The sequence below is a fragment of the Cydia strobilella genome, chromosome 15 (genome assembly GCF_947568885.1).
Source record: "Cydia strobilella chromosome 15, ilCydStro3.1, whole genome shotgun sequence".
Classification (NCBI taxonomy): Eukaryota; Metazoa; Arthropoda; class Insecta; order Lepidoptera; family Tortricidae; genus Cydia; species Cydia strobilella.
This window is the reverse complement of record NC_086055.1, coordinates 4,738,174-4,752,423: the sequence shown is the minus strand read 5'-3', so window position 1 is coordinate 4,752,423 and position 14,250 is coordinate 4,738,174. Positions and strand designations below refer to the sequence as shown.

Below are 14,250 nucleotides of genomic sequence, written 5' to 3'. Positions count from 1 at the left end.
GACTTACAGTTCAGATCAGTTTGACTGCTTCCCATCAGGCGGCTCGTCTGCTCGTTTGCTGACTATCACGTAAAAAAAAGATCTGGACTATAACTCTAAACATGTGTGCACAAAAGGAAAGGAACATTTAGTTAAAATATAAATATAATTTAATTCGCCAACACATTGCTACAGCCAACCTACAGGTGACAGCGGTTAAAGAAAGCCTACCTAATGGTTAACTTTATAAACAAGCTATCACACTGTGCTGCACTTACATGGCCTATACATGCCGACCGAGACTGTTCGACACGCCGACAAATTGCTACTGATCTAAGTCACAGGCGACAGCGGTTGAGTAGGAACCTACTAACATGTCGAAAACTGTCCCAGACACTGACCAACACTGTTACACGTCAACAAATTGCTGCACGTCCAAGTCACAGGCGGCCAGGCGGCAGCTGTTTATTGGCACTAAGCGCCACTTGCACCATCCCACAAACCGGGGGTTAAGCGGTTAAACCGTTAACCAAGTGTCAAATTGTACTGGTAACCATGGTAACTCCAGGTTTAACCGGTTAACCCCGGAACAATAACGTTCAAGCCACCGACTAATTGTTAAACATCCAAGTCACATGCGATAGCGGTTGGGTTTTAACAAGTCAGAAGCTGTACCAGACACTGCTATGGACGCCGACCAACGCCACCCGATTCGCTGACAAATTGCTACTGTCCGAATCACAAGCGCTAAGCGTGAACGTCAAGTCTAACATGCCATTGCCGCGTTGATAATCGTTTGTCCCTATTTGTCATTTGACAATTGTGTTTTTTCAGAAGACGCAAAATTAAACAAAGGTTTGTTAAGTTTAAGGGGGTCTAACTCAAGTAGCTTAGAGCGAAAACTTTTTATCTCCGAATATTTTTACCTCAATGTAGGCGGCTGATCGTCCTAAGTTACACAATCGTGTTATCGCCGAATGAGCTGCTACATTACATGAATTTGAACCATATAAATAAGGAGGTAAAATTGCTTTTAAAACGGGCTTGTGAGTTTCGGTAGCTATAACTAAAACTTCGCTTCGGTAGCTGCATAAAATAAACAGTGCCTTTTGTTTAACAGACTAACGTTAAGTCGAAAGTGGAGGACTCGTGCGAAATCGCCTTTTCATAAAAACGTAGTCCTCATTTTCCTCTCTGGATATTAACATTATTGCAAATATTTTGAGACGATTTGTTGTATATCAATCACAGCAGCTACGCCCCTACGTTTGATTTTTTTCGATTTTTTAATTTTTATAAGTTTATAAGATTGTCTTCGGTTACCGCGATAGTTACTCATGAAATAAAACTATGAAAACGGATTATATCGCGTATATTGAATTTATAATACATCCCGACGTTTCAAACTCTTTACAGCGTTCGTGGTCAACGGGTGACTGAGGAAAAATTACAAAGTGCAAAAATACCCACATACTAAAATAATGACCAATCATAGACTACAAACTTTAAGGCTGGTTGTACATGCAAAATCGGTTCATAAGGCTAGTTATACACTATAATTATTTTTCAAGTAAAGATATATATATATATATATATATACGCGATAAAAAAAAGGGGGGGTTTTGTCAGGGGGGTCACGGACAGGATCAGCCACATCTTGAAGCGTGCTTCTATAAAAACATATTTCAAGCCAATGAAGAAGATGTCACAATTCCTGAGGTCTGTAAAATGCAATACCCCTCTACAGACTGCAGGAGTGTACAGGCTGGACTGTGAGTGTGGCCTATCATATGTCGGGCAGACGAAACGGAGCATTTCCACTCGGGTGAAGGAACACATAGCTGATGTCAAGCACCGTCGACCTAGGTCTGCTGTCTGTGAGCATGTCATGGATAAAGCCAATCACTCAATCAAGTTTGATAAGCCTCTGGTTCTTGCCAAGGAGAAGCGTTACATACCCAGAATGCTGCGCGAGGCCATTGAGATTAAGAAATATCCAATCTTTAATAGGGAAGATGGCTTTTCTCTACCACCAGCTTGGGATCCTGTAGTCCATCTGATAAAGGAGCAAGCGAGACATAGACTGTGAGACCTTAGTGTTGGATGATGCTGGACATTCTGATGTTTTGAAAAGATGTGTCCCGCCGAGTTTGTTGCCGGTCCCATATTGGGATACCCTCCTACAATTTAGGAGGGAATTAAATCTCTTCTCGGGTCCGTGGTGTAGGGTTGGAGCCGGCGTAGTTTTTATCGCGTATATATATATATATATATATATCTTTACTTGAAAAATAATTATAGTGTATAACTAGCCTTATGAACCGATTTTGCATGTACAACCAGCCTTAAAGTTTGTAGTCTATGATTGTTCATTATTTTAGTATGTGGGTATTTTTGCACTTTGTAATTTTTCCTCAGTCACCCGTTGACCACGAACGCTGTAAAGAGTTCGAAACGTCGGGATGTATTATAAATTCAATATACGCGATATAATCCGTTTTCATAGTTTTATTTCAAGTTTATAAGAGTTTTTACTGTTTTTTGTTTTTTTTTTAAGAGAGAGCATTTCAAAATTTGTGTGAAAACTGTTTTATGCTTCTTATTTCTACAATAATAAAAAAATCAAAAAAAGTCAAACGTAGGGGCATAGCTATGGTTAATCATCAAATTATGTAAAAATATTTTTATAATGTCAATATCCAGAGAGGAAAATGGGGACTACGTTTGTATGGAGAAGCGGTCGTTCTCTTTCCTCTTAAAGCCGAAAATATTACCTAACAAAATTTCAACTATTATTTAAGACTGGTTCTTCAATTAGCAATGACGTTTGACTACATGTAATAAAGTGACTTCTTAGTGTTCGTTTCTTGCCCCCGCGCTCTCTCATCCCTCACACCAAGCCATAACAAACTGGTTGTACAAGGAGGGGTTAACATCGCACGCCGCGCGAATCCATTATGAGCTCCATGTGTGCCTTGTGTGCGTGCGTGTGTGTGTGTGTTTGTGTGAGGAACGCGAACTAATAACCGAACCCTTTCGGGTAGTCGGGGAACCACCGCCAGATATGAGTACGGGAAAGTGTAGGAAATATCAATGATTTTCTAAAAGAAATTGTGTTTTGCGGAATCAAAAAGTAGTCATCTGTACATGCTAAATACTTGAAAGCCCTATAAAGTTTAGTAACGTAATGTACCTAAGTATAGCCCTATAAAATTTAGTACATAATGTACGTAAAAATCGCAAGGCGATTTATCGGAACGTTAGCTTTCTAATTTTTAGCTTAAACATTGCGGAATCTGAAACGTGGTCGCATGCTAGGTCCCGTAAAACCAAAGTCCCAGTCTACAACGATGGACTGCAAGTTCGATGCGTAACTAAGTATTAAGTCATCATAATATTATCAAGTTCTTTCTGATTGTGTTAGTAAATACGTTAAAAATAAAAACAAAACTTTCAACAATAAAATCAAAATCCAATAAATTACTATGTAGTGGCCAATAACTGTGCCATTTTCAACCAAAATCCTTTCTGATTTGTCTAAGTAGTTTCTTCAATTTACAAAATTACCGATCTTGCCTTAGCACTACGAATTTCAAATGAAAGTCACACCTGAACGAAGATATGTGAATTGATTTTGGACCATAGGACTATATAATAGTTAGGTGGTTAAACGGTAATTAAGCTACGGTTAACAACTAAAATTTTTTAATATTCATTGTAGTACAGTAGGTAGGTATTTACTCCTACAAGTCTTGTAAGTATACTGACTGATCTAAGCAGTTATGGTGTTTGGTACGTAGGAATATTTACGATAATCACTTTACAGTGGAAATGGCGCCCAAGACAATAATTACCTACTAAACAACAAGTCAGATTAACCCTTTCTATGCCGTGGGTCCGGTAGCCCTGCTAGCGGTTGGTCGATCGATGCTGAATTCCTGACCCATATCAGACATACGCGGCGATAAACAGGTTTTATGCCTTAAGGCCACCTCTCTCTACCGGTCAACCGTTGGACCAAAAACAAATATGTCTATTTAAAAAAATATTCGGTGGTCCACTATCCTGCAAAACAATTCGATGCCACTGTTTTCACCATACAGCATTGTTCTTACGAGCCCAAATTCGGCGGCAACCCACACAAACACGAGCGAACCTATGTGTATACACACTCACATTTGAACACGTCTCCCCCGCTTGCTTCGTTAATTACAAACTGACAAACCAATAAGCCACGGCTTTCTTTGGTCAAGTTATTGCATTTATATAAAAGGTTATAATACTTTTATATCATTACTTACCTACCTACTATTTAAAACGAATATTACAATATTTTTTGGTCATTTGGTATGAACCTGCTTGTCGTAATTTAATGAAACCTTTACGGCTTCCATCATCATCAGTTTGGCACTGACATAAACGCTGGCGTGAACGTAACTTACTTTCTATGCATCTTGCTCGTACTGACATATTAGTGCGAGCGGGATGTATATAAAGTAAATTACGTAGATGTTAAAGTATATGTCAGTTTTGACACTGTCAGTGACTCATGGTATGGGTACTGGTTTACAAAAAGTATTATATTATTTGGAAGCTCACAAAGATATTTGTAGCCTTGTAATTTTTACCAAAATCAGTTCCTTCATTAAAGAAGGACAGGTTTAGAAGTCGGATAAGTTGAGCGATTATTATTTATTATGTGTAAAACTAAATGCGCTACTTACTTAAAATAGAAATATGAAATACGTAAATATCTTGAAAAAATGAACATATCAATTACTTAAAATAAAAATATGAAATACGTAAATATCTTGAAAAAAGGAACATATCAAACAATTACAATTTCCTTATAACACAGAAAATAGTGCCACGAATGATTTATATTTTTATACTTACTTCTGTATGAAAATGAAGATAGACATCACTTAACATCAGTCATTGACGGTGCACGGTGTCAAACGCTATAATTACTAGGTAACATACCTACAGTGAGAAGGCATCTACTTCTATCTTTTAGTAGATATACACCTTATTTCCAGTATTACCGCTATCGAGCGTTTCTTAAAAAATGCCACTAATTAATTTTATATTTTTTTATAAATCTTGTATTATTTCTACTCAGAATCACGAGCTCTTTCGATCCTAATGGGATAAAAAAATGTCTCAAGGTTTTTTTTCTATTGTGTTACCACTTCCCTATATACTTTGTATGGTGGTTACAAAATGTATGGAAATTTTGGGACAATTTTTTTTCTCCTATATGAGGATGAAAAGAACTCGCGATCCTGACTAGAAGACAAAAAGTGGCAAAAAAGATCACATAAAAAATGGCAAAAAAAAACGCTCTATCATGAGAAGACCGTGATATCAATTGAACCAATTCAAGATAATGCATTGTCATATACAGTAACGCCACAGTAACGGCACCAATCACGGAACATTTAAGAGAACATTTGGAGTAGGTATTTTTTTATTTTTCACCGTAACCTGCAACCTGCAACATTTATCTATGCCTAGTTCCTTCATCATGAAACTATACCTCCATAAAAGTTCAGTTTCAAAATCTTAAAGATCCCTAAAAACGACATTAAATCATTTTACGGTTTAGACTCACTTGTTTTAGTCACTCGCGCGACATGTTTCGGAGAGCCTAGGTCTCCTTTCTCAAGCACTAATAGTGCGAGCAGCGTTCACGACGACCGTGTATTGCGTACATGGTAAATGTTATAAAGCCGTGATACCACTTTTGACTTAACGCATCTGAAATAGCACTTGTATATATCGGTTGTATAAGTAAGTATGTCAGTAATATAGCCACTTTTCACAAATTGTTCGTGAAAAATTGTCACTCCACAAATTAAAAAACTCTAATACTACTTACCTAAATGACAATTCCATCCAAACCACCTGTTTGTTTAATCCAACCTGTCAAATATCATTTGTTTTGTCTGTCTATTCTAAAGCAAATCTCAAAAACGCTCTTAAACCAAACAATCGAAGACACCTCCTCACAATGATCTCAAAAACGTTTTTACGTTCACACCTCCATACAGTGGATGAGGCCCTTTCATCCGTATAAAGGGTAGGATAAAGGATGTGTTCCATTAGTGGTCAGCTTTTGTTTCAGGTTATTGAATCGCGGCCTTGGTGTGGCTATCACAATAGTGAACTGCACAGTTGTAGGCGAGCGTGTTTGAGACTTCTTTGTTTTTTCTTCGTGTTAAGGTTTACTATAGTTTGGTTTGTAATTTGATCCTAAATCGTATCTCGCTATCACTAACGTTTATTTTTTAATTAATTTAGTCGTTCGTCAGCATTTTTACCGCGGATTAGTCATGACATTGAAGAATTGCGTTCGACTTTGTGATAGTTTACATTAACGCAGTTTCTTAAGTGGTGGTAAGGAGCGTTTTCTAGCAGTAAATATTATACTTCTTTTTAGCAGTATTTTAATTACACCTTTATTATAATTGGCTACTTGACAGTTTTTTGTAAATAATGTCAATCGATCTTGATTTTCCTGAGGATCAAATGTCTATATAGGACTCATGAGTCCTCGTATATAAATGCGTGCCATGGCATTATAGCAACTCAAAGGTCAGAAATGAGGGTTAAAGTCTGACGCTCGCACTCGACGATTGAAACGCCTCTAACTAAATGATATTGTAATGTGACGTCACATTACTGTAGTCTGTCCTAACTCCTAAATGTATAGAAGATCAAGAAAATTGCTATTTTGACCCTGAAATATTGCGTTTATGTTTATAGTTGTCATACAATTTATTTTTCAATAAAATGTAAGGAATCGAATTGGTTTTTTTTCTTTTTTTCTTTTGAAAATTACATTTTTGAGACTGGAGCCTTGTATTTTGTTTATAATCCAATATATCTTTTTTATAATGAATGGCTCATTTTCTATCCATTTAGCTAAATTTTGTTATAATATTCAACATGTGCCGAGTAACCAATTATATCTGTAAGTAACAGAAGTATATAGTAGTCAGCAAAACATATATCATACTGAGCCGTTTATCCTAAAATTACCCTAAACTTAGCAGCTGCATATTTCGCGAAATTTTGAATAACAATAAAGCACTGAGTTTAGGCGGCGCGGGCGCAAACTGCGGGGCGCCGTTGTGCTTTAAAGTGTACTTTATTGCTTAGGTAATAAGGGACACATACACTAGAACTACTAAAAGCAAGTGAGTCGAGCGAGAGTGTTGCTCTAAAAGGATCTCTCTGCATAGAACTATCGATCCGATTACATCTCTGTTTAATAAAAAATAGAACTTGTTAGTATTATTTGAGTGCGCCAAATGGCTCAATAGTTCACTAACTATTTAGCAGCTAAAGATCTCACAAAAATGCAGGTAGACAAAATAGGCACCTAATAATGTACTTAGATTAGTTTTAAATCCCTTCAGTTTGAGTTCTCTTCAAAAATCAAAGAAAAACCTCATCAGTAATAAATATTCAAATATTACTTTTAATTTGCAGTAAGAACTTTTTATTCTTTTAAAATACTTGCTAAAGATAGGTAGGTATGAGAATAGTTTGATCAAAACACGCCACAGGAAAACTTACACTAATATAATAGAGAATAAATGAGTATGTTAATTTCACAATACTTGTACCTACTGCTCATGCCTATCCAAAAGTAGAATTCGCAACACAGCCTTCCCGACGGTAACCGACGGACGGAATTTGTGGACGCATGTCGATATGTCCAAGATGTTCGGGAAGCTTATCTATACACTTTATTCTCTGATGAATGGAGGTAGGTATGCATCTATCATATTAAAACATACCCGACGTTATTGTATGAAATTTTCAGAACTACATTGTCTATAATTAGAAGTTGAGATATCAATTCAATTTAATCAATTTTCATCATAACTACTGTTGTGAGCAATTACACGTAACCTTCCTACGTTGCGAATGAGTAGAAATTTCAAACAAGCTTCTTGTAAAGTACCTACCATTTTGAATCTCGTTGATTATTATATATAGGTTACATTAAGTACATTATAGGTACTCTGAATTTTTTGAGTACTTAAACAAAAAAGTTCAATGAGGAAAGGAGTGAAACCTCTGCATATATACGTTTGATTTATGCACCTAGTAATGTTTAAAAAACTATTTTACCTACATAATGTTTTGAATATTTTATCTAAACATAAACTCCGTGAAAAAATAAAAATAAGTTGGATGTGGTTAGGTACCTATGCATTTTTGTTTGATGCATAATCTATTTTCTCACCATTATGTTTAATTAAGCACTACAGCCAAAGGCAGGTTTTTACTCTCAACAAAACACTCAAGTAGCTACGAACACACGTTAAGACAGACAAAAATCTCGCGTTAACACGCCGCCGCGTAAGCCGATCCGTCGGCGGCTCAAAGCCGCGCCGATAAAGAAAAGGGCTAATAAAGCACTAATAAAGCGAAGGGCTAATGAGTGCTAATAAAAGTAATGAAAGGAGTGAAGGGCTAATTAAACGAGACAATGCAGCTGCGTCCGCGTCGCGAATATCGCCTGCCGAGGTTTCGCCAAATTGCATTTTTGAAACACTTAGTATTGCATAAAATCGGTTCGAATGTCTGTATAAATCTTTAGATACTGTAAAGGTCTGTACGCTTAACATAGACAAATGTTAAGCTTAATGAAAAGATTTGCTGAAGAGTAAGTAGGTATTAGGCAGAATAATTATTATAGGGTATTACTTTTAATATTTTTAATTCAGCGATTGAAAACAAAGACACAGTAATTCCAAATATAGGTAAAGTTTTTCATTTCATTTCAATTTTCAACAAATATATAAAATTATGATACATAACTTAAACATAAGTTGAGGGAATACCCACTTGTTTAATGTATTTATTCGAATTTAAAATAAAAAAAAAGAAATTCTTTACACAGCCATTAAATACATGAAACCTGTTTTTAACATATTTATGTTTAGTCTGTCTTAAAATTTTGTTAATGCGAATCATTACATTGTAAAAGAATTATAGAAACCTTTTATACTTTATACTTACTAAAAAATCTGTAAATAGGTATACAATTTCAAGTAAATCAGATTCTGCTTATACGTTTATTTGTGGTGTGGTGTACACCACAAATATTAACCAATGTCTTGTATATCAAAATAATATATGTAGGCATAAAATGAATTGACGTTACCTATCTCCCTACAGTCAACAGTTATATTATTAGTATTAGTCGTAAAAAGTATCTACATAATAACTTTTTATAAGTACCTATGTCAAACTTTAGTGAGAAAATTTTGGTTAATTTGCACTGGCGTGGTTCCTACAGATAACTATAACCCGCAGTCTAGGTATTTGTTGTATTATTTTTACTAGGTCGGTATTTATTATAATATAATTCAATTATTAGATTCAGTCAACCCTCAAAAGTTGAAAGAAATAGTCATTAAAATAAATCACTAAATATTTTTTACATAATTATTCATAATACATCATATTTAATATGATTTTTGACGCTATCATCATTATTTTCTATTTCTGCATACATTTCCTTTAACATATTTCTACTAATTAGTCTGAATACAATCTGACCAAACAGCTCGTATCAAGTTGGTATGTATATCTACTCTGTCATCAGCTCATCAGCGGTTAATCTTTGCCTACATTATTTTACAAAATTTCACATAAATGTGCAGAACCTTGACGGGCAAGATTAGGTACAAATAGAGTTATGTGATATTCATAGGGAGTTTGACCAATATTTTCTAAGAGACTTACCAGGTGGTGGGTGGAGCATCGGCGGCGCGGGCAAGAACGCTGCCGCCACCGCAGCCTGCGCGTTAAACGCCGCGGCGTACGCCACGCGAGACGCCACGGACGCCGGCAGCGGGAACTGCGGCGCGTACGACGGCCTGTCTCTACTCTCCGACAAATTCAGCACTCTGTCATTGTCGCGGCTCTCAAAGTATCTCTCCCGGCTCTCTCGCGTGTCGCTCAAGCCCAGCAACTCTTGGATGGCGAACGGCGAGCGCTGGGGCGCGCGCGGAGCGCTCGAATTTGCGCTCATCGCCTGCATGCTTGAGCTCGCACGTGTGCACTAAGCTTAACTTTACATAGTCACAATCAGTCACTTTAAAAAAATCGAGTTTTTTTAAACACTTTTTCTAATAATTTTCTAAAATACTATAAATAAAAATTAGGCCTCTTTTCCAGATTTTCTTCGGTGAAAATCGCGGAAATATAAGAAGCCGCGACGCGAGCGCTTGCCACGGTGTTCGGAGCGCGTCTGTGAGCGCCACCGCCCGCCGTCGTGTAAAAACGCCGCCAGCCCCCTCGACCACCCACTGGATACCGCCCAGCTTCATATCGCCCTAACAACCAGCCCCATCCCTACAAAACTGACTTTTTCAAACTAGGGCGCTGTAGAGAAATCTGGTTTTGAAACGACGCAAGATTCGCTCGTGCGCGTCGTGATAGGACGTTTTGAATTTGGAACGCCATCCCCCCCAGGCGGCGCGGGCGGGGCCTGCTAATAGCCAATACGGATATTTTGTTACCGCACTCTATTGGCCAGATTTCTTCGCGGGGGACACGCCTACTCAACATGGCATCAGCTGAAATAAGAGTGTAACTTCAGGTGATAGAGTTGAAAGTTGGCTGTAGGGGTTGTGGTTGATTTAATTTTGATTAATTGTAAGAAATGAATAGGTCCGAGGGGTGGTGGGGACGGGTGGATTGGCATGTAATCGTGCGCAGTGTCCGCTGCATTATGTGGTGAATGGCGAGTATTAGCACACGTCCGCGCCTTTATGTCACTTATGTGGTACTGCAGTCACCCTTGAATGCCCGCCTTAATGCATCACGTCTTCGTTGTTTTGGAAACTTAATATGCATACACATTGATCTGTCAACATGCGTACTTACCTGCCTCCTGGACATTTGAATACACCTGTCTGGGATTTTATTATGAACTCTATCGTAGAGTCAAAACCGTCAACTTTTAATATATAGTAAGTAAAGTAAGTATTTATTTGCAAAGAATAAGTAGGTACAATAGTGTCTTAGGTGGTAAGTGACAATTGGTTGCTTATGGTTACTAGGCTCTATTAGAAATCTACAAAAACTTATATATGTATAAACTCTTTATTGTACAAAACACCGAACACAAATATGACACAGAATAGTCAGTACAAAGGCGAACTTATCCCTTTAAGGGATTTCTTCCAGTTAACCTTTGAGTAGATGAGAATTGATGAAGAACGGTAGACAAATATAGCACTGCGTACAATAGATTAGAGGAAAGTCAATAAATTACCACTTATTGTGGATTAATTAATTAATAATCTAGACAAAGTCTTACCTAACTAGGTACTTGTATTTTTTCAAAGGCAATTAATGCTGGGTTCAGGGACTTGTTTTTAATTACTAATTTTTTTGAGACGTATTAAAAATGCAGATTAGCACACAAAATTGTAGAAAGAACAGATTATTTATATTTCATCATTTATTAGGTACATATAGTATTTTTTTTTTTCTAATATACAGTTATGACTTGCACAATGGCCAATAAAACAGGTATGAATAGGTTCATTAAGTAAGGTACCTAATATTAACTTTATTTGTTGCAGAAAATACCTACTTAGTTAACTAAATAGTAAATAAGCAGGGCCGGGCATTTAATCTTTAACACCTAAGTACTTATTACTATTTTATGTCCCTACAACCCACATAATATAACAACAGCTCTACTACGAAAATTAAATTGTATCAAACCCACACAATAGTTATTTGTTATACAAGGGTGCAAAGTTGTATTTTACCCGCGAGTGTGGAATTGAAATACGAGCAAGCGAAAGGATTCTATAGTTGAACCACGAGCGAAGCGAGTGGTTCAACTATAGAATCCTGAGCGTAGCGAGTGTTTTAACACACGAGAAGTAAAATACATTTGCACCCGTGTGTAACACAAAACTTTTCCCCTCACTATAGCGAGGAAAGTGCAACATCCACAGGCCTTAGATCATCTTCATCAACTGGAATCACTCATTTTTGTACGATATTATAACAAAAAACTCTGGAAATTCTGTACTTTTACGTGAGAAGTTTTTAAGTAAATTTTTTGTTGACAATGTTGACATTTCTGACGTATGAAATGTCAATGATGCGTTTTGAATATGGATGGTATAGAAAGGATGCCAATCTCTTATGGCAGAATTGTTGCAAAAGTGACCGCTTTCAGCTTTAAATAATAGTTCCTAATCTCTCCGGTGGCGCTAGTTAGGCTCTAGGACATGAGTATAACATGAACCATATAAGGCAACAAATAACCCGACCAAATTACGTACGTTGTTTTTGGTAGTATTTCGGTGTATGGTGGCGCCGCCTAATTACTGTTTTTTGATGGACACTCTTCATACATAGAGATTTGGCTCCTTTATATAGTCTCCATGGTTTTGAAATTGCATCGACTTAACTTGTGCGTTCAGAATTATATTTAACATAATTATTAAAAAACAAACGTTTATTATGGAATTTTAAGGTTTATGACTTCAAAACATTAAATAAAGCTAAATCTGGTATTTTTTATTAGATTCTCAAACCATTTATTTAATGATAATTAATATCGAACGAACCATTATTATGAGCGTTTTACGTTTTGTTATCTGTCAAACTACTTAAACACGCCCCATCCAAGGTCAATTTACTTTCCCCACTAGTGGATAAAATGCGTTTTTCCCCGCTTGTTTTAAAGGATAAAAGACGGCTTTCCGAGCTAGTGAAGGGAAATAGTTATTTGTTATACAAGGGTGCAAAGTTGTATTTTACCCGCGAGTGTGCAATTGAAACACGAGAAGTAAAATACATTTGCACCCGTGTGTAACACAAAACTTTTCCCCTTACTATAGCGAGGAAAGTGCAACATCCACAGACGTTAGATCATCTTCATCACTGGAATCACTTATTTTTTTACGATATTATAACAGAAAACACTGGAAATTCAGATTTTTACGTGAGTCGGTGAGAAGTGTTTTTAAGTAAAAATTTTGTTGACAATGTTGACATTTCTGTTCTGACCTATGAAATGTCAAGGATGCGTTTTGAAATTGCATCGACTCAACTTGTGCGTTCAGAATTCAACATCATTATAAAAAATCTAACGTTTCTTATGGAATTTGCAGGTTTATGACTTAAAATTATTAAATAAAGCTGAATTTGGTATTTTTTATTAGATTCTCAAACCATTTATTTAATGATTATTAATATCGGACGAACCATTATTATGAGCGTTTTACGTTTTGTTATCTGTCAAGCTACTTAAACACGCTCCATTCAAGGTCAAATTACTTTCCCCACTAGTGGATAAAATGCGTTTTTCCCCGCTTGTTTTAAAGGATAAAAGACGGCTTTCCGAGCTAGTGAGGGGAAAAATATTTAGTTATATTAGCTCTATTAAAAATGGTGTTATATTAATAAGAGCAAATTAGGTATACCTAGCAGCGCAAATATTTTAATTTTGTAATACAGGTTTAAATAAAAAGTACTTATAAAAAAATGTTGGCTAAAGGTATTGTATAGTATATGTATAATACAAGTTTTCTTGCAAAGGCCCAAATATCCTGAATTAAAAAAATGACATCAGCCTATTTCATTTTATCAGCTTTGGTTAATATTGTAGATATTGGTATATTAACTGAAAATCGGTCAATACCTATATGTTAATTTAAACTTACTTTTCAAGCAAATCATTATTCTTACTAACTAGATGTTCAATTTGTATTTGATGTGATGTAGCTATTCGTACCTACTTAACCTGTCAAGCTTAGCCAATTTATTCCTAAGGCATGTAGGAAGGTATCTACCTACTTTGAGCGCATATTATGTTTATATATATATATATATATATATATATATATATATATATACCCATGTACCTGTAAGTAGATAATTTAAAAATAAATATAAATACTTATTTTTGTAAATTCATTTTGCTCAACTATTATAATGAAATCTAGATAAAAAACCGGCCAAGTGCGAATCGGACTCGCGTTCCAAGGGTTCCGTACATTACACAATTTAAACAATGTATTCTTTATGCGAAATGTCTTTAAAAAACCCGTAGGGGTCGGATCAAAAACAAAGTAATTAAGTCCGACTCACGCTTGACTGCACATTTCTAATAGGTTTTCCGGTAGGTAAAGATCTACTTTGTGTATTTTTTTCAAATGATTTGACCCAGTAGTTTCAGAGATATAGGGGGGAATAGTAATTTTTTGCCTATTT

General features: G+C 36.2%; 1 protein-coding gene across 1 annotated transcript in view; it reads right to left on the bottom strand.

The window, feature by feature from the left end:
* Positions 1-10,790, bottom strand: part of LOC134747864 (visual system homeobox 2-like) — a 126,160-nt gene extending 115,370 nt beyond the window's left edge. The window contains exon 1 of the mRNA XM_063682536.1: positions 9,748-10,790. Coding sequence (XP_063538606.1) covers positions 9,748-10,045 — 298 coding nt within the window. The 5' untranslated portion in view covers positions 10,046-10,790. The remainder of the gene's footprint in view (positions 1-9,747) is intronic.
* Between the last annotated feature and the right edge of the window lie 3,460 nt (positions 10,791-14,250).